The following is a 27528-nucleotide window of genomic DNA, read 5'->3' as shown; positions in this document are numbered from 1 at the left end:
ACAGAAGATGGAGAGACGAGATAAAGATGTTTGCAGGAGTGACGTGGTAGGGGTTGGCACGGTCGTGTGAATCATGGAATGCTATGGAAGGCCTTTGTTCAGCAGTGGATTCAAGATAGATAATTTGGTGTATGTATGTGCGTTATATATATATATATATATATATATATATATATATATATATATATATATATATATATATATATATATATATATATATATAATGCATTACAAATCAATCAAAATGCACCAAATGCCGCTGTACACAGGCCTGCACACATAATACATGTCCAATGTTGATTCGTAGATAAGATCGAGGCAATAGGCTACATGAAAATGTACCCTGGACTGCCGTTGTACAAGTGCCTGCATATATTATATGCATTCACTGGCTTGTTTGTTTTCTTCGGTTGATGGCTAAAGTTTGTATTTTATTGCACCCCTATAGTTTACTGTTTACCATTCAATGTTTTATAAACAAAATTATTCCACATTTCTATAAAATTTAAAAACTCTTCAAAGATGTGATTTAAAAAATTCTCGGCAATAATCAGCATAGAAAATATAGAACGCAAATACAGCGAACGCAGCTGTAAAAGTAAACAGGTTCCTTTTAGATGATAAAAAAGCCCCTCGACAGTCAAAGAAATTGCGAGTCTCCGTTCATAGCCAAAAATGTTATTGAGTCGCAGTACTGTATGCTCTTTTGAAAGCTTTACCTGCAATTCTCAAAAGTTGTAGGTCCATGTTTTAACATGCAAGAAATAATTCTGAAAGATATCGGTGATAAGCTGAAACATACTACATTTCTGTTAGAAGGATAGCGGGAGGGTACTAGGTAAGATTACTTGATTAGGCTACCTGGATATACCAAGCCATTAATGTTGACGGGATGCTCGCTGAAAAATTACTTTTCGATTAAATGCATTAATTTGTGGAATATATTATTAAAAAAGTACGATTGGAGAACATATATTGATTAATTTTTGTTACAGGAGACAGACACTTTACGGACTTAGTACTATCCTGTATATATCGCCTAAGAAATGAAACTGCTATGATTCTAGCACTCGGGATATTTATTATTTTTTGCCTATTCCAATCAGCTTTAGAAAGAGTAGTTGTCATGGGATTGATATAAAGATAGTTTTATTATATATGTCATCCAATTTTTGCATCTCCGTAACTGTAATATATTCAAACATATTTCCGCTAGGATATTCAGTAGCATAGCTAAATTTATATTTTTACGTTTACAACTACAATGTTAAATTGGACAAAAGAAAATTAAAGCATTTCTTAAAGATATATACAGGTAACAGTAAATTTTCTTATGTGTACTAAAATTAAATCAGTTATCACTTGTTCTAAACTATAGGATTATGGCAAGACAGTTTTGTCTACTGTTTTAATGGTGTTTTGCAAGCTCAAAACAGGCTTAATTACATGTATCGTAAACATTACACGACCCTTGTCTTGGGTGTGGCATTAGAGAAAAAGCTTGACAGGTAAGAATACCCTAACATTGTCAAGTTACAGAAGTTGTCTGAATGACGTTTAAATGGCCTGACAGTTAATATTCGAAAAATATCTTGTAGCTCGATGCATTTTATATTGTATTCTTCATACTCACATATGTACAAGGATTTCCATCTTAACGGTCGAAAATTGTTCCTTGCAATTGCATTGTATGATATAATGATTGTTACATTGTAAATTTCGTCTTAAAACCGTAGCCCCCAAAAATACAATAAGATTGGGAAAATATTAATGCTCTTTTATCATATACCCAACCTACTTACCTAGCCTGTAAATTTATGGAAATTGGAACTAGCAGTATAAAGTATTGACAAAATGGTTTAAACTTTAGTATTGTAACAATTGTTTATTGATGAATTGTTAGCAGAAGCTGTCCAAAAAGGATATTGATGCTACAGCATTTAAAAAGCTAGCAGTTTCAGAGTTGCAGAATAGAAATTAATAGACTGAACCATAAACCTTCATTAACCAGCAGGAAGTGTCCACATTTTGAATATGCAAATCAATCATGGAATCCACAAAGTCAAAGGACATAGAATCTATAGAAAATGTTTCGGTAAATTTTTACAAGTGCACACCTATTGACTATTCAATATATATAGTAATAGAAAATTATTATTTTGGACAATTTATAGTTTCACTGAACCATAGAATTTGATATGTGGCTTATGTGTTTCTGGTGAGAAATGTTGTGATATGAATGATGGTGTACATCATTTCCGTCGCAAATGCGTACTTTTGAAGTAATTAAATATTAAACTTATGCACTTATGCCTACATCTCCTGAACGATCTGGGGGGACATGTGGGAACTTGGGTTTTTGGGTGGGGAAGACTAATAAATGGAGTAATGTGCATTGCAAAACAGGTATAAAATGAACAAAAACACTTAAAAAAAAAAAAAAAAATGAAAAATCACATTTTACGGCCGGAGTCCAGTGGTAGCCATCTTTGTTTTTACTAATGATTCGAAAAAGGTCTCGCTAGATCTGTTAGGAAGTCCACTCCAGCCATGCAAGACTTCCTAACCGTAAACTAACGTTACCTCCATTAGGTTAGGTTAGGTTATGGTTACCAAGTCTTGCGCGAGCATCTTCCCTAAATCTAGCGCTTCTCACAAATACTTACAATTGTTAGTAAACAAACGTGGTGCCACGCGCGGTACCTGCCGATATGGGATTTTTTTTATTTTTTATTTTTTTTTCCTCATGCCTGGGATTTTTCTGTGAGGGTAATATCTGAAGAGGTTTGATGAAGAGTGTTTGGTGGTTGGATTTGGAGTAGTTGTTTTGTATATCTATATATTGTATGGCAAAGGTGAGGAGATGTACAAGGCGAGAATGTTATTTGTTCCTCAAATGACTTGTGGACCACTGAGGTGGATATTGGCAATTACCTTAGAGCCTTGGGTTCTTAAAAGAGAGACGCAAACTTCATTTTCTTGTAACATGAAGGTGTTTCATGCTTTTATGTTACTCCATCAGTTTCTAGTTAATTACAGCTTCTTTGATGGAGTCAAGGAACTAACATGGAGTATGAATGAAAAATATATATCTCCAGAAATATAACTAATAAAAATGTCTAAAACTTTATTTGATCACATAAGGCTCTCTAAGTAGAATATTATTGTAAAAGATATACTCTTGAATTTTTAATGTTATAATTGTCTGGGAACATAACTTTTCTTCCATGTTACTTATAGTTGGTTTTCGTGTAATGGAACCTGATTGATACATGATTTTTCTAGATATTGAAGTTGTTAAGATTATTAAACTTGGCCCTCTCTGTCTCCTAATAGCAAGGTATGACGGCATGTCGGCTCAAAACATTACCCGGGAAGAGCTAAACAGGCAATTTGATATCAAGCCAGAGTATTTCAACTACACTCCCTTCTACGTTGTCATCAGCATATGCACCATTTTGGCTGCTGTTTTACTCTTGGTCAGTAAGAATGCTCATATTTTTAGTTTGATATTATTATTATTATTAAATTATTTCATAACATGATTATAATTTTTGTTGTGTTCAGTTGGTTGTGCTTGTGTGATGTAATGATGAATAAGATAGGCTCTTGCAACTGTGTACATATAATTTTCATGTGCTGTTCTATGGGGAAGGTTTTGGTTTGTGTGTGTAGGTATGTTATTGGGGTGGTTTTTAATGCATCCTATTATGATTATTTTATTTTATGTAGTTTATAAGGTGTGTATGTCAGTTTACCTGATAGGGGACCATGATGGGGAAGTGTATTGGAGTGTGATTCTCAAGAGTTGCTTGAAGACTGATTAAGATAATCAGTCTTCAAACAGTTCTTGAGAACCATACTCCAATACATTTCCACACCATGGTTTCCAAAGCTCATGCTTGCATTCTTAATGATTTTATAATGTTCATTTATTTTTTATAATTCATTTATTATTATTATTATTTATTTATTTATTTATATTTCTTCTTTTTCTCTCTTTCATTTCTTTGACATGCAGGTGCAGTGTCATATAAATGTTAAAAGTGAGCCCTGGAATTTCTCAGTTCTTTTCCAATGGAACAGTGTGGCCATTTGACTTTACTATTGAATGTTTCCTTGATTCATGATTGGAGTGAACATCATTACCGATGAATTCTAGGGGAAGACCTCTATTATTTCTAAGCCTTTGTTCTAGTTTGTCTAAGCAAGCACGAGTGTTTTTAACCACTTCTGCAGTTGCTGTGTTGAGTCGTCATCAGGTTATCTTTGTAGCTGAATGTTTTGGTTTTATACTCTGGGTCTTGTGTTGGGAGACTACTTGTGAAGTGGTTGAATGGCATAGGTGAAACTATTGCTCCTTGGGACTCTAATGTACATTTTGTTTTTTCCAAGAAATTTTGATATCTAAGAAATATGTTAGCCATTTCTTGTTATTGTTGTGGATACTTTATCAAATGCCTTTTTCATTGTTGCCTTAACCGTTCTTTCTGATGATGCTTTCTTGTTGAATACCTCCAGCACTTGTGTAATGTTGGTGAGAAGTGTGGTGGTTGAATGACCTGGTTTGATTCTAAGATGGTTTGGTTTTTTAGATTTGTGAACTTAGATTTTGTTTGCGTCTTAGTTTATATATGTGTGTGTGTGTGTGTATATATATATATATATATATATATATGGAGAGAGAGAGAAATTTTGTTTATATAAATTTATTACACAGGGCGACAAACCTAGTACAGTAGCTAATTTCTATTTATACACAGTATGTGTGATGCACAGGTCACGTTACTATGTACAGTGAAGCTGTACGACAATGATAAGAACATAAGGAATATGATCAGACCAGTTCGCAGAATATGGGCTCACTCAGCTACAACTACAAAATTAATATAATCAAGATGCTGACGTCAGCATCCTCCTATACCCACTCGCTCCTCATGACACTTCATGATAGGTGATGCCATCATCACTGGGAGCTGTTGTTTTGCCTGGGACAAGAGGACAACGCAGTTCATCCTCAGTAATGGGGAAGTCGTCATCTTCATCCATCTGTAATAATGCAACCATTAGATGCAGTATGTGGATATTTTTGTGGTTGGAGAGTGCCGCTTGAATAGGGGTGGGAAGATTGTTTGTCTGTGTTTGTTCAGACCAAGTACTTCATTTTGATGACTTTGTTTATCAGGTGCCACATGGAGCCAACACTGGTCTGGTGGTTGATGCTTTTGATATATTTCTTCCACGACTATGGGCACACTGCTGCAGGGCAATAAGGTCATCTCTGGATGTCTGGTATTGGAGGAGATTAGCAGGTGTTGGCTGACTTTGATAGACGAGACCATCTCTTTCATCCCTCTTTTCTGCCAGTAGGATGCATTGGTCCAGCGTCCAGGTGTGGACCTTGCGGCATCTTTTGAGACGTGGCTTTGTGACGTAACAGGTGTAAAAATCGTGTCGAAACAACGAGGGAAGAGTACAGGTTCTCAGGTGACTGGAGATCAAATGTTGGTAGAAGAGCAGAGATGTAAGAGACGTAGTTGGGGCAGTACTTCGGAGGAATGGAGATGCAGAGGCGGGTGTGAAGAAGAGAATGCCCACTTGGTAGGGAGTACAGGAGTCCAAGCGCAATGTGGTCAGAGAAGAGAGTCTGTAAGGGAAAGCACTTAACTTGTGTCGCTGCTAGACCAGATGTGTTGATATGGTCGAGAGTGCCTCCTCTGGAGTATGTGGCACACCCAGTGAGTGAGGCAGTGGTGGCGGATGTACTCAAGGAGAGGTAGCCCATTGCAGTTCGGGGATGGGGAGACATCTCCTAGGGCAGGGTGCTGGGTGTTGAAGTCCCCCATGTAGATCACACCATGAGATGTGGATGGGGGGAGGGCAGAAAGATTGATGTTTCCTGGAGTATAGTAAACATTGCAGTCTCAGCTTCCCATTGCCTATAGATATCTTAAAGAGTTGAAAGGTCATGTCATCATGGATAGAACAGGATAGGAGTTGATGGGGAATGGAAGAGTGAATGTAACTTGGAAGGCCATTCTTTACATGATGGACATATGAGACATAGCCTGAGAGTGAAGGTGCCTCTGCCCCATGATCATGGTGGCCAATAAAAGCTTCTTGGATAAATATAACTTGTGGTTGGTGGCGGCCTACATAGGTCTTGAGAGAAATAATTTTTGGATAACTGTTGATGCCACAAGCATTCCAAGTGATGATGTGAACTTTTATCTTGTTAGCAAAGTCTGCCTTTGGGTTAACAGATGGCTGGCAGAGGTGGTGCTGCGCTGAGGCATGTGTTATTGTGGCTTGATAGGTATTTGGTTACTGAACTTTTTGAACCAGCTGGTGACGGTCTCCAGTTTGTCAGGGAAGGTGGCAACAGTCATGATGACTGGGATTCGACAAGTGTGGCAAGGGTGTGCTCAGTGGAGGCTTGTTGTGTGATGAGGCTATCGATGTGATTTTTAATTGCATCAAAGCACATTGTAATTGCCGTGCAATGTGCCGTTATGTTGGCGACGGCCCTGTGGAGGGCAATTACTTGATGTGAATCAAGCAGGTTTGAGGGTGTCAGCGGTGGGAAGGATCTTGGGTGCAACTGAGGGGGTGGTGGCATGTATGCAGTCTGAGAGGTGGCCACCTGAGTGCATTTACATCTGTGCCATACATTCATTCTGAGTTCTTGACAGCAGGGGCATTTCCTTGTGGATGTATTGGGAGTGGAAAGCTGATCGGCTGTAGAAGCTTCATTAGTGTTGGTGGGTTGAGAGGAGGTGTGATGTGGGCAAGTGTGGGAGGGTTGAGTACTTGCACACCAGCCGCTCTTGTCAATGTAAGCTGCACAATAACGAGATATATGTCCGACACCCCAGCATTTGAAGCACCAAGGCTGTTCATCTTTCATTCTTCGGAACTCGCATGGTGGTAGGCAAGGAAGAAAGCTGAAGTGATATTCTGTAGTCGGCGGTGGCTCCAGACGATTACAAGGTGGTTGATGGGTGTACTGTATACTGTATACGCCCAGAAGGTTTTACGCTTGGGACAGGTCAGTGCTGACAAGGTAACTAGTGGGGCTGCAGTGATGTGGGTATGACAATGGTGGAGCATGATGGGGGGGGGGGGGTCAGTGATAGGATTTTTGTATGGCAAATATTGACTAAGTCCTATGTCCCTCAAAACTACTTATACCACAGGACTGATGTCTGGTGTTTACTGTTGTGCTCAGCTAAGGCTGGAAGACTGTAGCTTGCTGGATCTTCTATAATTTCTTCAAAATAGCAGGAGGTCAATTGTATGTGTGTTTACATTCAGTCAGCAATGGCCGATTCTATAGAGAAAGCTATAACAGTGGAAGGCAATGTGTAGATGGAGTGAACTTATGGGGAATATCTTTTGAGCTGGGAATGGTGAAAGGAAGAGAAAGGTGTGAGTAGGGAATAGTTGTGAATGAATGATAAATTGATGCAGCTCGAGGGATTTCTCATGTTCTCTTATTTCCACAGTGGAAGTAAACAAACTTTGGTTGTTGAACTTTGTTGTGTATATGCTGTGTCTTGCTGCACTGTTTACGACCCAGGTTGTGGGCAGGGGGGGGTGGCATTTCATCCTTAAGGAGCAAAGATAAAAAGTAAACAAATGGGTGTTGGAGGTGAGTGCATGACTTGCCTGGCTATCTCCTTAATGAGGAAGAAGCCCAAACTTATTTCCTCTTGTCTTATCTGTATATTTCAAGAGGAGACTGTGTGTGTGTGTGTGTGTGCACATTTGACATAAGCAGTGTGGCAAAGAAGAGGGATGACCCTTCATCCATGAGGAACAACAAATGGATTTTTGGATGGGTTTTAGGTGTTTGCTTTAACTTGGTTCCTCCTTTATAGGGAGGAAATGACTTTGTTATATTTTGTATAATCACAGTAGCTTGAACATAGTGACTTTTACTTTCAGGTTAACTGGATCTGCTGCTGTTGTCACGAACATCAGAAGTACTGGTCAGATCCTGATACCGGCAACCGGTTTGCTGCATTCATCTTTGTTCGTAAACCAAAACAACGCCCTTTGGATGTACTCTTTTAATTGGTCAGCAAGAAAGAAGCTTGTCAACAAATCTCACATTTTCAGGTTTTTGTGTATTTAGGCATTGTAAAGATCTTTCTTTTAATTTTTCTACTTCAACAGTAAACATAATGTCTGCCCACGTATTCTGGCCAGCTCTAACGGTGTTGGCCATGCTGGTAATTATTGTGGCCTTCCTTGTCTTGAAGTATGCTGACAGGGTGTGTGGGGCTCGTGGCATACCAAGACCTCAGAGCTTTGAAAAAGATTACCAGTCGTCAACTAACTCAAATGTGGCCTTTGATCCCCGAGAGAGTGGTGGTGATTTCACAGAAATCTTTGAAATTCAGGACTATGAAGAAAGACCCGAGAAGGAAAGGTTTGAGTATTCAGACGATATGGTTGAAGAGAAGTTAGAATATGGGGAGCGACATGTAATTGATGAGAAATATGAATATGCTGTCTAAGTTTCTAGCACAAAAATTTTAGTGTCGCATCCAATGTTAATTTTGTTGCATTATAATATGTAACTTCATGTGAATTAATTTCCCAATAGTAGCTCACAGCACTATATTCCTTTAAAACAAGTTGCTTGCAAAAGTGGATAATATGAAAGCCATTAAATTCTTTTTACATATTTGCTTGGAGATACACAGAAAATGAGGCTTTCCCATATTCAGTGTGTATTCAGTACAACAAATATTTTACACGGGTTAGTTTTTTCTAGAAACCTAGTGGTACCTGTAGTACCTGTCTCCAGCAGAAGTTCATACAATTTTTTTAATGTGCATCCATTTCTTAATTTCAGTTAATTATTTGGTTAATCAAGTAAATTTTTAAAAATTTGTTAGCAACTCTTCTTGCACGTATTAATGTAAACATGTGGACACAAACTGTACTTGTGTATGAAACTGAATTTAGCAACAGGTTATATTCCAGGCCAATAGTTGAACAAAAACATTCCGTCCAGCATTGTGACTTAAGACGTTTTATTACATGCTCTTGCTTGTAGATAGAAGGGCATTTTCTAGATTCAACACAGCAAATAGTGGACACAGGCACAATTTTCACATCCAAAATGACTTGCCAGCAGCTGTGGCACTAGTAGAATTTGTTCCCAGATGTTTTTACACCTCTTGTTTAGTATGTAACCTGAACTTTAATTTTAATTAATTAATTGTTGAATTTTTTTTAAGGCAGCTCTTCTACCTTATACAAGTATTAACATGTACACATACTGTACTACAGTATGAAACTTAATTTAGCAATAGATTACATTCCAAGCTGAAGATTGAACTGAAACATTCCGTCCGGCATTGTGACTTAATTGTAAGTTATATTTCATTAAATGAGAAATATAGGAATTGTTTGGATATAGAGTAGCAAATTTTTTTTGCCACTGTTATGGCAGCATCCAACAACATTAAATGCATAAGAATCTCTTATTTTAAAGAAAATTCACTTGTAGCAAGAGTATATTTTTAAAGGTATTTGTAATAAAAATACTTCCATCATACAGTTTATTTTAATCACCTGTGCAATATTCATAGGTGAGTATTGTACACCAAGAGGTGCATAGCTGTGGCCAAAGCCGTCACCTTTGCCACCATGCACTTTGACTGTTGGGGGCAGGGTAATATTTATGGACAGCATTAAATGAACGGAGCTGCTAGTGTTCCTCAATTTTGGGAATAATGTTCCTCAAATGTTTTTGCTCAGTGCATTCCTGAGTTAGCAGTCCCAAACTATGAAAGCATCCCTCAAAAAAAGTAGCGTGTTCCTCAAAATGCTTTTCTCAAAACACTACTGTGCACAAGAACACAGGACCACACAGAGTGAAAACATCTGAGGAATGCTATTCCAGGAATGCACTGACTGCAGCCAGAGGAATACAGGACCACTAATGCACTATCCAAAATTGAGGAATACGCTCAGCTATGTAAACGAAAATGATCATGCAGAGACATATAGAGTTGTATCACTAAATTGGGACAATAGTTAACACAAAGTATATTGTATCCTTCCAGAAATCAGGTGTAGCTCACCCATACTCCTGCCACTGGGGATGAGGTTTCCCTGCCTGTTATGAATCCCATTTTGGGGAGGGCTGGAAAAGCAGAGGATTTTCAGATCACACAGTGGAGGAAAAGAGAGGGAGAGTGCTGAAAGGGTAAACAAATCAAATGAAAGGGATAAAGAGAAAGAATGTCAGAAGGTGAGAGACAGTGGGGAATTGGTAGAAGGGGACTGGGTACGTTTCAAGGAGGGAGTACTAAATGAGGAAACAGTAGAAAAGGAATGAGTATGTTTCAAGGAGGAAGTGCTAAGTGGGGAATTGGTAGAAAAGGAATGTGTATGTTTCAAAGAGGAAGTGCTAAGTGGGGAATTGGTAGAAAAGGAATGTGTATGTTTCAAAGAGGAAGTGCTAAATGGGGAATCGGTAGAAAAGGAATGTGTATGTTTCAAGGAAGAAGTGCTAAATGGGGAATCGGTAGAGAAGAAATGGGTTTGTTTCAAAGGAAGTGCTAAGAAGCTATGTGACAGGAGAGGCTATGAATGATGGTATGAAGAGGGGTTGTTGGAAGAGAACCAAGCATGTAAAGATTGGTTGCTAAGAAGAACTAGGGAAGCAAGGTAAGAGAGGCAAAGATAGGGCTGTCGAGAGCCATCAAGGGCTGACACTTCATGTGGCAAAACATTATTTCCAATTGCTTCAGGCAAAAAGATACTATTGATGAAGGAAAAGCTAGAGAAAAGATAAAAAGAAATGGCTAATCCACTTTATCAGCTCGAGCTATACAAAACCCTGGTTGTGTCCTTAACCACTTCGGTATGATGATGCCCACGTAGGTGTCATGAGGTGCATGTAACACGAGGATATTGGTGTCGGCATCTTGATTATATATATTTTTTTGCAGTTGTACATGAGTTAGCCCCAGATCCTGAGAACTGGTTTGATCATATTTTCTGTGTTTATTATTACTCAGAGTAAAAGAGAAGGAGTAATACAGCAGTGACTTTATATTTCATAATGCAAATACTGTGATGAATCGTATGTTTGGCAGCCGATGCTGCACACGAGAATTTGTGTCGTGGTGAAGTGGTTAATCTTTCTGAGTCTCCAAGACCCCCTGGGCACTGATCCCTCATCCCCTCTCTCTTGTCGGGCCTGAGCGAAAATGAGAGATGTGAAATGGGTAGCAGTTTATCTAAGAATTTTGAATTGAAAAGAATAAGTTTCTGAAGTAAGTAAAGAGTGATAGGGGTCAACTTGGGTAGAGAGGAAACGGTAAAGGGTGTAAATAGACATGTTATAGAAAAGAAACCAAAGAGGAAGATGGGTAGAGTATTTCAGGAATTTGTTGAATATGGAGGAGGTTGAGGAGTAACTGACTGGCCGTGGGAGATGCTAGAAACAGGACTGAGATGGGGAAAAGAAAATAATAGGGTACAGGAGAACTTTGGGCATATGGAGAGAATGAATGAAGAAAGACTAGCAAAAAGAAAGGGTGGAAGGCAGAGGGATGGAGTGACAAAAAGTGCATTGAAAGTGATGAAAGCTGATAAGGCACCTGGGTTAGGTAGGTGTCTTGTGGAGTGTCTGATCAGAGGAGGAAGAGAGAGTGGATTGTCTAATGTCTTTTAACCACTGGTATGATGACACCTACACAGGCTTTATAGGGTGCAAGTGGGTACATGAAGATGCTGGAATTAGTGTCTTGGTTATATATATATGTTTTTGTAGTTGTACATCAGTTACCCCCCCAGATTCTGTGAACTGGTTTGATCATGTTTTCTGTGTTTATTATTACTCAGAGTAAAAAAGAATGAGTAATACAGCAGTGACTTTATATTTTATAATGCGAGTATTGTGATGTATCGTACATCTGGCAGCCGATGCTGCACGTGAGAATTTGACTCGTACTGAAGTGGTCAATGTGCTAGGGAAGGGAATGTGCCAGAGGACCAGAGGAGTACATGTCTAATTTCACTATACAAATGAAAAGGGGACACATGAACATAATTATAGAGATCAATCTCTTGGTTAGGCATATAGGAGAGTATTAACTGAGAGGATTAGGAGGGGAGCACGGAGTAATTGGAGAAGTGTGGCTTTATGAAAGAAAAAGGGGGCATGGATCAAACTTTTATAATATGGCATATGCAAGAAGCTTGAAGCAAAAGGTAAGGATGCCTTTTGGGCTTTTTATAGGTCTGGAGAAGGCATATGACAGAGTTGGCAAGAAGGAGATGTATTGCAGATGTGTAGGGTAGGAAGAAGGCTGTTGAAAGTGTTTAAAAGCTTTTATAAGAATACAAGAGCATGTGTTAGAGTAGGAAATGGAGATAACGAGTGGTTTGATGTAAAGGTGGGGCTACACCTAGGTTGTGTAATGCCACCATGATTTTTTGAAGTGAACACTGATGAGGTGGTATGGGAGGTAAATGTGAGAATGATGGGTGGAAGGTTGGAGATTACAAAGGATTACAAAGGCAGAGCATGCCAACAGGAGACCTTTTGGTCCATATCTAGCTCGGATGCGAAAAAAAAACAAAAAACTATAGTAATGTAACTAACAAAATACATAAATAAATGCATAGGTATAGTTAAATAGTAAACAAACAGGTAAATAGTAAATAATAATAAATTGACATATAACTAATAATAAATGAGAATCAAATGGGCAAATGATAAAACAAAACAAAAAAAGAAATGGTAAGTGAAAGTGGAAAGAAATGTGAAGTGAGCCAGTTGTTGTTTACAGACAACAAGTTTGCGACTGGGTCAAAGGAAGGCCTGAGGCAGTGAGTAGGAGGTAATTCTTGGAGAGAGGCTAGAGGTAGTAAAGAGTTCAAAGTATTTAGGTCACATGTGGCAGAGAATGGAAGACTAGGATGGAGATAAATTATAGAGAAAGAGAGCAAAGTGTCTAGGGGGTAGAGATGAAGGCCTGAGGCAGTGAGGATGTAATTCTTGGAGAGAGCCTAGAGGTAGTAAAGAGTTCAAAGTATTTAGGTCACATGTAGCAGAGAATGGAAGAGTAGGATGGAGTGGAGATGAAGGCCTGAGGCAATGAGGAGGTAATTCTTGGATAAAGGCTAGAACAATGGTTCTTAACTTTGGGTACAAAACCTTAAACCCAGGGGTATGAGACATGATAGCCAGTGCAACAGTATTGTATAATTACCATGAGAAAGCATGATGTGCATTCACTGTATATTACTAACTGACACTTCTAATTTGAAATTAAAAAAAAAAGTACCTCTGTTCAGTAATTGAATATATCTAATCATTTCTCAGCAAGGTTTGTATCACTAATCCTTTTCATATGTTTGCATTGTGCTCAGATGAGAGGAAGGGTGGGAGGGGTGTGGAGTGTATTTAGGGATGAAATGGGTGGGAGTGTTTTTATGCCTTTCCTTTTGTGGCTACCTCCCTTGGAAGGGGGAAAAAGCCTTGGTATATGTATGTATGTATGTATGTTTGCATTGTATTTGTATTGGATGGGGGTACAAGAAAAATTTCTGAGACATCAAGGGGTATGGGCACTAAAAAGGTTTAAGAACTGCTGTGGAACAAGTAGAAATTGAGGGGAAGACCAAGAATAAGATGGATAGATGGGGTGAAGGGGACACAGTGAGTCCTCCTTATACGATAATTCTTTATCCAGTAAATTCACAGATACGGTATCCGCTCGTGTTTTGAAGAGGAGAGAGCAGGGAGAAGGTACGTCTACCATATCCTATTATTACCTGTTATAATGGGTTCAGTATACGGTAATTTCAATTTGCGGTAAGGTTTTCAGGAACGCATATGTACCGTATAACGAGGACTTACTGCATTAGATGCAAGGGGAATGTCTGTAGAGCAGGGAAGAAAGAGGGCATGATATGAGTAGAGAGTGAATGTGAATGGACAAGATGAAGCATGAAGGGATTTATTCTTGCTATGTATTCTTTAATGGGTGATGGGGGAGGGTCACCATGTAATGAAGCAGTGGGGGTAAACCAGCATTGGCTGTTGGGCCCAGCTGTGGAAGTGCTGTGCCTTGCTGCTTTGTCTCTGTCTTGAAAAGTGTCAGGGAGTGAAAATAAAAGTCATGGGTTTTGCATGGGTGAAAGGAGGGTACATGTTTTGACTCAGCCATTGTTCTGATATGGGAAAGGAGCTTTTGTTATGTATGTAGGAATTGCAAAAGGCTATCGATGAAATGTTTCATTTTCAAATTCAAGGCACCAGTACCTACAGCACCAATTTCTCATGAAAACATTGGTGAAACTTCACACTACCAGCAAAATGAAGCTCAGGAAAAAATATGCAAGAAATTTTAAATTCTAAACCTGACCCACATGTATTAACAGCACTTCAAATATTTCCTCTCCAGAACTAATAGAACTGCACTAACCAGCATAAAACACAACAAAATCAATAATACAGAATCAACAAAATGCTTGTTTAAAACAGTTGAAATAAACCACCTTTGTGGCGCAACACTAACGTTGAAATATAAGGCACTGCACTTGATAAAACACATGTGCATACATACATGTAAATTCTCTTTCCCTTTACAAGGGAGGTGGTCTTGACATGGTACAACATTCTCTTAACCCATTTAACCACTTCCATACGGTGACGCCTACGTAGGCGTCATGAGGAGCAAGTGGGTACGCGATGATGCCGACGTCGGCATCTTGATTATATTTACTGTAGTCATACCTGCGTGACCCTCATTCTCTCTAAACTGGCTTCATCAAATTTTCTATGGTTATCAAAATTCACGGGTGAAAGAGAGCGAGCGATTGAGCAGTGACTTTATTTTTTATAATGCGATTATTATGATGCAACATCACACGCCTGGCAGCTAATGCTGCCAGACGTGCGATGTGCCCCGGAGTGAAGAGGTTAACACCCATCTGTTTACCTTTTTATGTTTACTCCAGGTGTTACAGTGTCCTGCTTTCAAGTAGCTGCACTGAGCACTGAGATGGCAAAGAGAGGAAGACCACCCCCACAAGGAAAGGTAGGCCAACATCTAAACCCTGCTGCAGATCCCAAATGGACACAACACTCCCTATCTCCTCAAGGAGATGTGTCCCCGAGGGGGTGGTACCTGGGCTCTGTACCCAGCCAGAGAGTCTCTTTTCGTTCTCCCAGACAACCCTCAACCATCTCCCAAAGGTGATACAATCAGACAGAAGACACAGAATGCCTCACACTAGAATGTGCCACCCTAACAAACTCTATACAACAAAGCAATATAATCTTCCCTTAATGATTTATGGTTCTGTCCAGAGGCTGTTGCCAGTTACCTGAAGGTTGCAGGTCTTCCATGAGAGAGACCAGGGGCAACAGATTGAATGATTGATTGTTCAATTGGGGGATGAAGAGTCATCTCTGTCACCTGCACATTGCTCAAGTCAGAAGCGATGAGGTAAAACAGAGAACTTCCACAACAGGACCCAACAGCCAAAGCTGAATTACCAGAGAATCCTAATTACCAATAAACAATGTATTACCCAATAACTTTTCAGCAGAACTGACTCTACCACCAGGCAAACTAGGTGACTGCCTAGGGTGCTAAAATCTGGGGACAATTTTAGACAACTTAGATGACATTTTTTAATCCAACCAATCTTAGTGATAAAGAAATAGATACATACATACACCAAGGGCTTTTTCCCCCTTACAACGGAGGTAGCCAAAGTCAATTTGCATAATTCCACTCCCACACATTTCACCCTCATTCACCACCCTTCCCTCCCTCCCTCTCATCTTGGCTAATAATGATGATGACATGAGAAAAATCTTTGTTGCAAGTATCTAATGTAACTTTTAAGTACCTTGTAACACATATAGAGCTGCCTAGATTAGTAAATATTGTGATGCCAACACTGGCTTTCACATCTTAACCACAGTTATTTACTCAAGGACTTTTATTCCAGTTGATGCCAAGCAATTTAAATTAGCCCTGGTAGTGACATTGTTATTTTGATAAACCCATTTGCTTGTGCAAGGTAATTCTATTCGGCTCCAGATGCCAGACATTTAGATTAAGATAAGAAAGACTACATTAACAGTGGAACCTAAAGTTGCAATAATTGGTGGAATGGATGGGTGAGGAAGACAACAAAAGGAAGTCAATATAAAGGGACACTAATTACAGATGGCAAACATGTGGCTGACCTTTTAAGGTATATTGAGATAAGAACTTCAACAACAAATAAAAGATGCAGTGTACAAGAAATCCTTATTTATCCTTGGAGAAAAACAGCTGGTATGTATTATTGTAGACCGTATTTCCTAGAAGGTCTGGGTCTTCTCCTCGAATGGCAGCCAACACCTCCAACACTTGTCTGTAAGAGGCATGATTAGTTAACATATTGACCTCTGAGCTGTCTGTGAACCCAACACATTATCTAAGACTGTTGAATCCAGTATATGAAAACAAATTGAAAAAGACTACATGTCTAAAAGATGTGAATGATGAAGAACATAAACACCGGGGAAGGCACGAAACCCTAAACATTCTAATGTTTTGTTCGCGTAGAACTTCTACGTGAATGAAACATTAGAGTGTTTAGGGTTTTGTGCCTTCCCTGTGTTTGTTCTCCATCATCCAAATCATTTGTCTAAAATACTTATCAAAAGATGTGAAGAAATACAGTTTTCCTTACAGAATACCCCCGGAATACCTTAGAAGGTGATATAGCTCAAGTTGGAACAATAAATGAATTCATATCTCAAATATGATAACTAGAAAAGGACAAAAATCAAGTTGGTACCATACATGAATCTGAATAAGAGACAGGACCCCACATATATTGTTCCTTTCTTGTATGCCACAATTACAAATGCATGGCTTATAGTGTGGTGGTACCACACTCAACTGCTAATTCAGTGATCACAGTTTGAGTCTCACCCAGGGCTGACGGTTTCAGCATCACTGGACTACAAGTTAACATTCAAACTGGTGGGCAAGAAGCTGGGTCTGTAAGTGTATTAGGCCAAAGCATCACCCAGTGATTAGACCATATATGAGCTCTGAGCTCTCATTGAGGATAATAATAGTTGTTGATCAAGTGTCCAACACAAGATACAAAACCATGGTAAATCACAAACAAACACACACACACATAACATATACCCTGCTTTTTGAAATGTGTAGAAGAGGGAAGAAGAAAAAATATTCACTATTGGTTCTATATGAATGTGTTTATGAAGAAAATTCAGTTTAATATCACAAACCCCCACCTATCAGGAGGCTAGGACCAAGCTTCTTACAGAGGACTTTGTAATGTGGAATTTAATGAACCATCCCCTTGGTCCAACTTGCTTGTGGCAGGATGTGTTTATACTCTTAAAAAACTAAAGCTGAACTAGTGTTATGAATAGTGTTTCCTTAAGCTAGACGTAGTATATACTGATAATTAATAACAATTTGTGTCGCACAACTTACGTTATGCAGTTGGGTTCATTTCTGTTTTTGACCATAACTCCTTTTTCCCATTTTTCTTTCTTCTTTGAAGGGAAACTAGTTTTGATATGCTTGTGACCTGCATGACTAGGACGGATCTCACACCACGGGCAATCCGTTTCGATCATCAGTCTCTCTATTGGAATTGTGGCAGCCACTTTTAGATTGTCTTCTGTTTTAAGAGAACTAAAAAAAATTACATAATTAGCAAGTACCTTCAAATGATGCTAGCTATTCTTAATAATTATGGTTTGGATTACACCTATGTTAATCAATCAATCCTTTGTCCTAGGTCTCTTTTGCAAGTAACTCATGATTCCCAGAGGATTGGTAACAACAACAAGAGTGGCCCCGTAAGTCACTCAGTGAAGAAATAATGTATTGTTGTCTGGGTATGGCTACAGTAGGGCAATATTAGATAAAAAATTTCAGCATTTTCTGTGTGATGGTTGTGTCTATGACAGTTTCTGTGACCACACCTATTGTGCATTGGCATTGTCTTAGTGTAGGATGGTGACCTGAACACAGTCATGTTAATATTGTTCTTGCTTCTCTTGGGAATTTTTCTATAGGGGTCTGATGGAAAAGGATGTTTGGTGGTTAGTCTTTTTGTGCTTGTTTGACCTGAATGTGACTGTGATTTTTGTATGGATGTTTTGTGCTGTGCAGCCGGAAAGTTGTTGATGTTTGAGTAGCGAGCTGCTGGTGTAATTTTTCAGCTGGTTATTGTTAGAGATAAGAAGATGAATGAGTAGGATTGAGGGCTCTTGCATAAACTGTGTGCCTATCAATATGATGTGCCATTCTATGGAGAGGATTTTCGTTTCTGTGTAAAGATGTTCTATTGAGGTGGTTTCGATGCAGCCTGTTATTATTCTCAATGCTATTATTTTGAATTATTCTCAATGCTTTATTTTAAAGAAGTGGCCTTGCTGTGGATGTGCTGTGTCTTGCAACACTGCTTCTGACCCAGGGCAGTGGACAAGATGCAGGGATGACCCATCATCCAGGAGGTGCCAAGATCAGAGGGAGGGAAGAGGGGAGTGGATTATGTAGGGGATGGAATGGGTGGGAGTGGTTTCTATGCCTTTGTTTTTTGGCTACCTCCTGTGTAAGGTGGAAAAAGCCTTTGGTATATGTATGTATGTACTTTATTTTGTAGTTTATAAGGTGTCTATGTTTTCCTAATTGTTGGGAACCATGCTGTGGAAGCATAGCTGAGAGTGGTTTTCACAAACTGATCAGTTTCCTTTAGATGTCCAAAGCTGTCAACATGGATGTTTATGATATTTTTTGAAAGTATGTGTCTAGGAACTTTATCAAGTCTTGCTGATGTCTACTACTATCACATTTTTTTTTTCTGGTGGTGCTTCTTGGTTAAATCCCTTTAACATTTGTGTGGATTCTGTGAAAAGTGTACTGGTGGAGTGGCCATCCTTGAATCCTTGTTGGTTTGAGGAGGTAAATAGATTATAGTATAGGTGTTTTAACTCGAGCCTTTAGGCATAGCCAGGTGGAACCTCAAGAATCCACATTGTTGCCACATCACCCCATCACATAAGAGGGGTGGTGAACGGACAATACCCCAATGGATAAAACTCCAATCGGTAGGTGAGGTTAGGTTATATCCTCTACTCAATTTTCCTATTGGGGTTTTGTCTGCTATGCAGATTGGAGTTTTGTCATGTGTTCAAGAGTGGCTTGCTATGACCTGACCTGCCAATTGTGTCCAAATCAAGAACACCTTGGGCAGCAACTTTACTGTCATTGACTTCCTCTTAAATCCGAAGCCATTCCTAATGTCATACAGTTGTGTTATGAATATATATTCCATGAATATGAATACATATTCCATGAATAGATAACATACAGAATAATAGTGAGATAGATTGCTATGCACAACTCATCACTAAATGTGACAACAATGGGGGTTTCCCTGGGACATGGCAAAAGACTCAAGTCACATTTATTAGTTTCTTTCTGCTGCTATTTTTCATCAGACCAGTCTGTAGGAAGCTGGGTTTTCAGGCAGAATATAGAGGAGATTGGGAGAAATCCCCATCTTAAAAAAAAAAAAAAAAAAAAAAAACATGTGTATATATATATATATAAATATATATATACTGTATACATTGTAAAGATACAATGGTTCACAGATATGACAAAATTTAGACAAGAAAATAAAAATGCAAGACTGGACTTAGTGCTCACCAAAGAATCCAATACAATGTTATGATAATTCATCACAAATGAACAAATGCAATCTCTTATTTACTTGTTACAAAAATTATAACTGGGAGTTGCTTTTTCAATTACAAGTGACTTAAAACCCTTTTTCACATTATTCATATATTAGAAAAGCATTAAAACTCTTGATATCCCCCAATTGCATTTACAAGAAGATTTAGATAAATTACAGCAATGGTCTGAAAAGTGGCTAATGAAATTTAACACAAGTAAATGCAAGGTAATGCACATAGGTTACAGTTAGTACAATTACATGTTATTTGGAAGTTCATTATCATAAGTGGATAGTGAAAAGGATCTTAGCATAATTATCAGTAATAATCTCAAATCATCTTAGCAGTGTATTTCAGCCTCTGAGAAAGCAAATAAGATTCTAGGACTGAGTGCGTGATCTTTTGACTTCAAAAGTCTATCTCTCATGAACAAGCTATATAAATTGTTAGTTCGTCCACATTTGGAATGTGCTGATTTCGTATGTTCACCGAATCTCATTAAAGACACTGACAGATTGGAAAAAGTACAACAGCAAGCCACAAAACTGATTCCAAATATCAAAAATAGATCATACGAAAATTGACTAAAACATATGAATCTGTTCTCCCTAAAAAAGCACAGACTCAGAGGTGACTTGATACAGGTTTTTTAGATTCTAAATGGAAATGAAAACATCAAAAGTGACAAATTTTTCACACTGAATGAGAATCAGACAAGAAACAATGGTCTCAAACTGTCAGGAAATAGATTTAATTTGGAAGTGGGTAGAAACAACTTTGCCAACCATGTAGTTAATGAATGGAATAAACTTCCTACAGAGGTAGTACAATGTAGTTCAGTTCGAAGCTTTAAGAATCATTTAGATAAACACCTAAGCAAGATGCTGTCATGACTCATTTATTTTATATAATTAATTTGTTTTGTTATTATCTGTTTGTTTATTATTATTTGCTTGATTCACATTTATTATTAGTTATATGTCAATTTATTATTATTTACTATTTACCTGTTTGTTTATTATTTAACTATATTTTTTAATTTATTTGATTTATTATTATATTTTTTATTTATTTATTTATTTATCATTATTATACAATTTTTTGCATCTGACCTAATTATGGACCAAAGGGTCTCTTGTTGGCATGCTCCGCCTTTGTAATCCTTTGTAAAGTTTCAGTTAAAGTATATGTAGTGCTTGGATAATCTCCATCCTGTGAAGCAAGTCACATGCACACAATCACACTTATCTCTATGTAAATGAATACAGAGTTAAATACCAGCCATTGATGCCTATGAACAAATCTAAATCCAAGATCAGCTTCAACTCCTCCAGGGTTCCATCAAAGGAGTGAACAACACCTCCACTGATGTTCTCTCGATGAGGTGTTAAAATGTCCACTAAATCAGCCCCAGAATTGCGGCAATGGATGAACATGGGAAGACCAGTTATTTCAGCTAAGGTTATCTGCTTCTCAAAATATCTGCCAGATACAAATAGTGTATGTAATAAACCTGCACCACATCATGTTTGCAGCAGCTTAAAATGTTTTAACAAAGGAACATCTGTGCTATTGCAGTAAATCACTATGGGACAATGCCATTGTGAATGGTTGACATTGGGACCTGCATGTGCACTCAATAAATAGTATTACAAGATATAAAACAAACAGCTTCATAAATTTGATAACCTGGGAATGTGATATTCAGATTCATTTTCTATGAAACATTAAGAACAACTCCCTTCCCTACTTTATCAAAGTACACTATTAACCATAAACAGGACAGGTAGCACTTTCAGCACAAAGTATGTTACCAAATTAACAAAATTACTTTATACATCATTCTAGAATGGTAAATATCTACACCCTACTAGCTTAGACTATAACTACACAAGAAACACAGGAATACCTCACTATACGACAGTGCTATAAAGTAGGTAAAACAAATGTTGGGTGTATGTGAAAGGCCCAAGCAAAAATTGAGGAGGGGATTGACAGGGTTCATGAAAACAACCCCCTGTTTACATGTCAACTCAGTTGTATAGTGAGGTATTCCTGTAGTGCCATATGCACACATAGTAATATGCTGCACAATCCAATAGAACCATCGATAACTAACCTTTTCTGAACATCAATTGGACAAAATTGTGTTCTTTCATAATCAAGACCACATTCCCCAATGGCTACAACTTTTTGCTGGTTGTCTTGTGCCAATGTCATGAGGTTAGCAAGATATTGGTCAGGATCTTCTTCAAATTCATTACAGCGGGTGGGGTGACAACCAACAGTGCTGTACAGGTTTTCTAAACAGAAACAAAAAATAAATAAATATAAAAATAAATGAATAAATAAATAAATAAAAATAATAATAATACATACATATACCAAAGGCTTTTTCCCCCTACACGGGGGGTAGCCAAAAAGAAAAAGGCATAGAAACTGCTCCCACCCAATTCCATTTCCTATATATTCCACTCCCCTCCACCCTCCTCCCTCCCTCTCATCTTGGCACCTTCTGGATGACAGGTCATCCCTGCATCCTGTCCACTGCCCTGGGTCAGAAGCAGTGTCGCAAGACACAGCACATCCACAGCAAGGCTGCTTCATACATTCGGCGACCCCCCCTCTCTGTCCCCCCATGCAGAAAAGGAGAAGACGGGGAGAAATCCCTTCGGGTTGTGTCAATTTTTTTTTTCTCATACATACTTCCTCACCCCCCATCCCCCACCCACTCCCCTTCATGCATCACAGCATCATCTATACACAACCCCTCTCCATTCACCCCTATCTTCTGTCCTCTCCCGTCCTTCCTCCACAGACATTCCTCTCTTTTGTATATATACATATATATCTAATATATTTATACATGAATTTGAGGCTAGGTACAATAAATTTTAAAGTAGGATGAGTGTTGCTCCTATCCTGTATACAGTAAACCCTCACTATATTGAACCTTATTTCACAAAATTTTAGATATAGTGAGACCTACTAACCATTTGTCTAATATAATAAACAAGGATATTATATACAGCACAAGGTTTGGCATGGGTGGTAGGTGCATGGAAAATTCAAATACCTACGTACATACAGAATGTACTTTCAGCTATAAAGACCAAACCATTCCCACAATTAGTTTGATATAATGAGGGTTTATTGTACTACAATTAAGTAAATATATATGTACATACATGCATACCATTTGTTTTGGCAGCCTCTAATGCCTGTTTGCTGTCAGATAGGCTTGTTCCTGTGATAATAATTTTCTCAAGACCAGCTTCCCAGGCTCTCTCCAGTACTAGCGGTAGATCTGGGTCATGCTTCTTTGAACCATGATATATTCCCTGATACATGTCATCAGTCAGGTTTGCTCCAATATCTAAAACAAATACATACATAACAATTCTTTTTAATTCTGGTGTATTCATACTTTTCTCTTGAATACTTCTTCAGGTGAATAAACATAAAAAAAATGTTAGGTAACTGATCCATAATGTGTCCCTTATGTCACTGAATTATTGACTGCAAAAAACTTAAATAAATACTTCAATGGGAGATAAGCTCAAAATATCAAACAGTGAAAAGCATACACTTTACCAATAAACTTCCTTGTAAGCTGAGCCATCCTTCTGATCATAGGATTCTACCTTGGGATATGCTTACACCTGCATCAAAATAAATTGGTCAGAGAATATTAATTCCAGTTCATCCAAATCTACACACAGTACATTATTAAATATTACACAGAATACATTACAAGGCATTTCCATATTATTTGCATACTTATACACCAATAGGCTTCTTCCCCCTCATAAGGGAGGTAGCCAACCAAGTCATGTACCTACCCCATCCCTTTCCCACTGCCCAGGTCAGAAGCAATAAACCAGACAACAAAAAATGCTAAGTTTTTCTTTTTTCAAAGAGAGATTGACTCTTGGAATGAACTACCAAATTTGCACATATTTATGATAAAAAAAAATACATATATATATATATATATATATAATACAAGACATATGCACCAATGGGTATAATCAATCTTGCAAAATAATACTGGTATGTTATACTATTAAGTTAAAACCTAACGTAACCAATCCATAACTTCATTTTGGTACTTTTCCTACATTAAGTTTGGCAATCTATTGTGTAAGGAGTAATTTGTGATTTATATCAATAGTTCCCAACTTATCATATATGAAGCCTACCCTTTTTGCTTCCAGCAGACCCACATATGTCCTACTTTTTTGTATGAAAATGGGCTTTTATTTTACTTATCTTAATAGAAACAGTATCTGAGTGACTAAAAGAATTTTACTTTGCATATATGTAATGGCAGATACTTGTTCTTGGAATGATTTCATTAACCTCTTCAATATGAGTCAAATTCTTGCAGGCAGCATCAGCTGCCTGTTGTACGATGTTGCATCACAATACTTGCATTATAGAATATAAAGTTACAGCTGTATTACTTATTCTCTTTCACTCTGAATATTAAAAGCTACACAAAAAATGATCAAGCCAGTTCACAAAATATGCAGGTCACTCATCTACAGCTACAAATTAATGCAGGCAACCTCATATACCCACTCGCGCCTCATAACACCTACATAGGCATCATCGTATGGAAAGGGTTAAACAATGATTTTTATACAGATAACTTCATGCTCCCCTTGTATCCTCCTCACAGACACATGACAAAACCCCAATAGGAAAATTGTGTGTGGGGGGGGGAGACCTAACCTAACCTACTGATTGGGGTATTGTCCATTCACCCCTCCTCACACCTCCCTAGGGGAAGGAGGGTACTCCCTAGTTTGAGAACCACTGGTTTATATAAATAAATTTTGTAACGGTGTAAATGTAACAAATATGATGGGAAAAAATTCTGAACTTTTACTTTCATTTCATCTCTTTACTACTTATTGTTTATCTTCTAACTTCTTGTCCAACTCTTATCACTATCTAATCCCACTTGCCAGTTTTGTTAACTTGCATATTCACTGGCAGCAGCCACTTTTATGCATTTTTTCATCCTATCATTGATCCCATGATAACGGGTAGTCTGATCTATGATGATCCCACTTCCACCGTAAGGTTAGGTCTCGTTAGCTTACGGCAGGGCTAATGGCATTTATAAAGATGTTTGCCAGTCTAAGCTGCTATTCTTACTTATGTCACTGGATATAAGTAATTCCATATACAAGTACTGCAAATTAATAGTAACGTCAGTAGCGATTTTTTGATAATTAAGATAGGCGAAATTGTTTATATTCACAAAGAGGTTACTTTAGGTTATATCATGACTTGTTCAGTCTCCCATTTACAATTCTTATCTATATCATCGTCTTAACTCTCATCATACTGAATATGTTGAACCCTATACATAAATACCGCAAATTAATACCAACGTCGATTGCCAAAAAAAAAAGTTCATATTTACCGGGTTGTTTAGATGAAAAAATACAGTAATTTTCTAGTAGATTTATTTTAGATGACTGGATTCTATTCAAAATTACTCCCTTTGCTCTTTCCCCCCACCTACGAACCCAATTTCTTACAGTCACTTAAACAGTTTGGGGAAGTGGAGCGAATACAAAACATATGGTTTTAACATAATGTTAAAGTCTGATAATTGGTGGGTGACAGACAGTCCACGAAGGCATAGACGTATACTACCTATAATTATATATTAACTATGATAGTAAGCACATCTTGCTTGTCATGCATTCTCTGATATACACTAGAATGAGTCATGTAACTAACTTTGACTAAACTGTTTTTGAGCCATACGCCTATCTTTTAACTATTAACTTTTTTTTACATGTGACTTAACCTTAATCTATGATGTTTGGATTCTGAATGACATTATACTCACGTCAACTATCATCACTAGACACAAATTTCCCTAGGCACAATTTTGCTAGATGAAACATGAAATGTTGCTAAGTTGCTAAGACCAGCAATGTTATGCTGTCGTTTTGGTGACATTGTTATAATTTTCATTTTTCCAAGTAAAACTCGAATCAGAATATCTCTCTCTCTCTCTCTCTCTCTCATCTCTCTCTCTCTCTCTCTCTTTCTCTCTCTCTCTCTCTCTCTCTCTCTCTCTCTCTCTCTCTCTCTCTCTCTCTCTCCTCTCTCTCTCTCACTCTCTCTCTCTCTCTCTCTCTCTCTCTCTCTCTCTCTCTCTCTCTCTCTCTCTCTCTCGTCTCTCTCTCTCTCTCTCTCTCTCCTCTCTCTCTCTCTCTCTCTCACACTCTCTCTCTCTCTCTCTCTCTCTCTCTCTCTCTCTCTCTCTCTCTCTCTCTCTCTCTCTCTCTCTCTCTCTCTCTCTCTCTCTCTCTCTCTCTCTCTCTCTCTCTCTCTCTCTCTCTCTCTCTCTCTCTCCCTCTAGAAGTAGAATCAGTGAAGAATAGATTACCCTTCTGGAATTTTGAAGATAATTTTTGTAGTGGACAAATATTTTTTTTTTTATGTTTTCGAAAAACTAAGGTCTAATTATGTTTGTGATCATCATGTGAAATGCAGACATCTATTGGTTTCTTTTATTCTGTATATAGTAGTAGAAATAATCTTATATCTAGAAATATCCCACATAGATGCACAGGACTAATTTTTGTACCAGACCATCTACTCAGGATGGAAGCATATAGGCAATGAGGCATCAATTCCTTTCAATTTTTGTAGCGGATCGGGAAGATTGTTCAGTTTATATTCCTGCAGAAAAGTTCTCAATTTGGACTCATTCACAGATATTATTCCCGGGTTTTATAGTGAATAGACATACTTTTCTGCAAGGATGTTGTCGTCGTCGTCAGTTTGTGGCTTCTTCTTGTTGAAGTGTTGCGGATATATCTTTTTGTATATCACCGAGAATGTGATCCACGTGTGAGTATATGTAGTCTAGTATTTACCTGTATTTTACATTTTTATTATCGTAGCTGTATTCTGAAGACGCTAATTCTCTTTACAATTGCTAATTTTTCATTCATCCACAAAGAACTTAACACTCACCATATCACTATTTGAAGCAGCTACTTAACAACTTGACAGCATTTCTTGAAAATTGGCTATTGCAAGGCATTTTTTTCTCCACCAGTAATTTGGTATGATTCAACATTTGTAGCTGTGTTCAGCATTTATAGTGATTTTAGCTTAACTCCTAAACTATGTCCCCAAGATTGAGGCAAGTCTCCTCTCTTATTTCAAAATTATTATTTTTTTAATTATTTTTGAGATTTTTCTTCTTGAGTTCTGGTCTTACACCATTTCGAATCATTATGACCTTTTTGTTTTGTTCCTCTGACTATTACGTCGGAGGAGTGATTACAAAGGATTACAAAGGCGGAGCATGCCGACAGGAGACCTTTTGATCCATATCTAGGTCGGATGCAAAAAAAAAAAAAAAAAAAAAAAAAAAATCATATTAATAATAAAACAATAAACAAAAACTATAATAATGTAAATAACAAATAAAATACATAAATAAATGCATAGGTATAGTTAAAATAATAAACAAACAGGTAAATAGTAAATGATAATAAATTGACATATAACTAATAATAAATGAAAATCAGACAGACAAACTATAACAAAACAAAAACAAATAATATAACATAAATTATAATCATTACAGCATCTTACTTAGGTATTTATCTAAATGATTCTTAAAGCTTCGAACTGAACTACATTGCACTACCTGTGCAGGAAGTTTATTCCATTCATTAACTACACGGTTGGCAAAGTTGTTTCTACCTACT

At 37.8% G+C, this 27528-nt stretch overlaps 2 protein-coding genes across 9 annotated transcripts; one reads left to right on the top strand and one right to left on the bottom strand.

Moving 5' to 3' along the window:
- Positions 1-1198: 1198 nt before the first annotated feature.
- Positions 1199-9842, top strand: wrm1 (wurmchen 1 transmembrane protein). Of its 3 annotated transcripts, none has more exons than XM_076200945.1 (3): positions 1199-1315; positions 3337-3479; positions 7948-8364. In XM_076200945.1, exons 2-3 carry the CDS (start codon positions 3351-3353, stop codon positions 8074-8076), a joined length of 258 nt encoding a protein of 85 aa, XP_076057060.1. In that variant the 5' UTR covers positions 1199-1315; positions 3337-3350; the 3' UTR covers positions 8077-8364. The 3 variants fall into 3 exon arrangements, with proteins under 3 accessions (XP_076057060.1, XP_076057061.1, XP_076057059.1); XM_076200946.1 differs by lacking the exon at positions 1199-1315 and adding an exon at positions 1325-1508; XM_076200944.1 differs by lacking the exon at positions 1199-1315 and having other exon boundaries at positions 7948-9842.
- LOC143034612 (deoxyribonuclease TATDN1-like) lies at positions 8882-25704 on the bottom strand. Of its 6 annotated transcripts, none has more exons than XM_076200938.1 (7): positions 25644-25704; positions 23366-23433; positions 22968-23147; positions 21891-22074; positions 21050-21253; positions 17514-17717; positions 8882-16410 (listed from the first exon to the last, which is right to left on the bottom strand). In XM_076200938.1, exons 2-7 carry the CDS (start codon positions 23403-23405, stop codon positions 16305-16307), a joined length of 918 nt encoding a protein of 305 aa, XP_076057053.1. In that variant the 5' UTR covers positions 23406-23433; positions 25644-25704; the 3' UTR covers positions 8882-16304. The 6 variants fall into 6 exon arrangements, with proteins under 6 accessions (XP_076057053.1, XP_076057057.1, XP_076057058.1 ...); XM_076200942.1 differs by lacking the exon at positions 25644-25704 and adding an exon at positions 25532-25552; XM_076200943.1 differs by lacking the exon at positions 25644-25704 and adding an exon at positions 25209-25231.
- Between the last annotated feature and the right edge of the window lie 1824 nt (positions 25705-27528).

The sequence above is a fragment of the Oratosquilla oratoria genome, chromosome 17, assembly GCF_046742065.1.
Source record: "Oratosquilla oratoria isolate Oo_2021 chromosome 17, ASM4674206v1, whole genome shotgun sequence".
NCBI lineage: Eukaryota > Metazoa > Arthropoda > Malacostraca > Stomatopoda > Squillidae > Oratosquilla > Oratosquilla oratoria.
The sequence above is the reverse complement of the archived record's forward strand: the minus strand, read 5'-3'. Positions and strand labels throughout refer to the sequence as shown.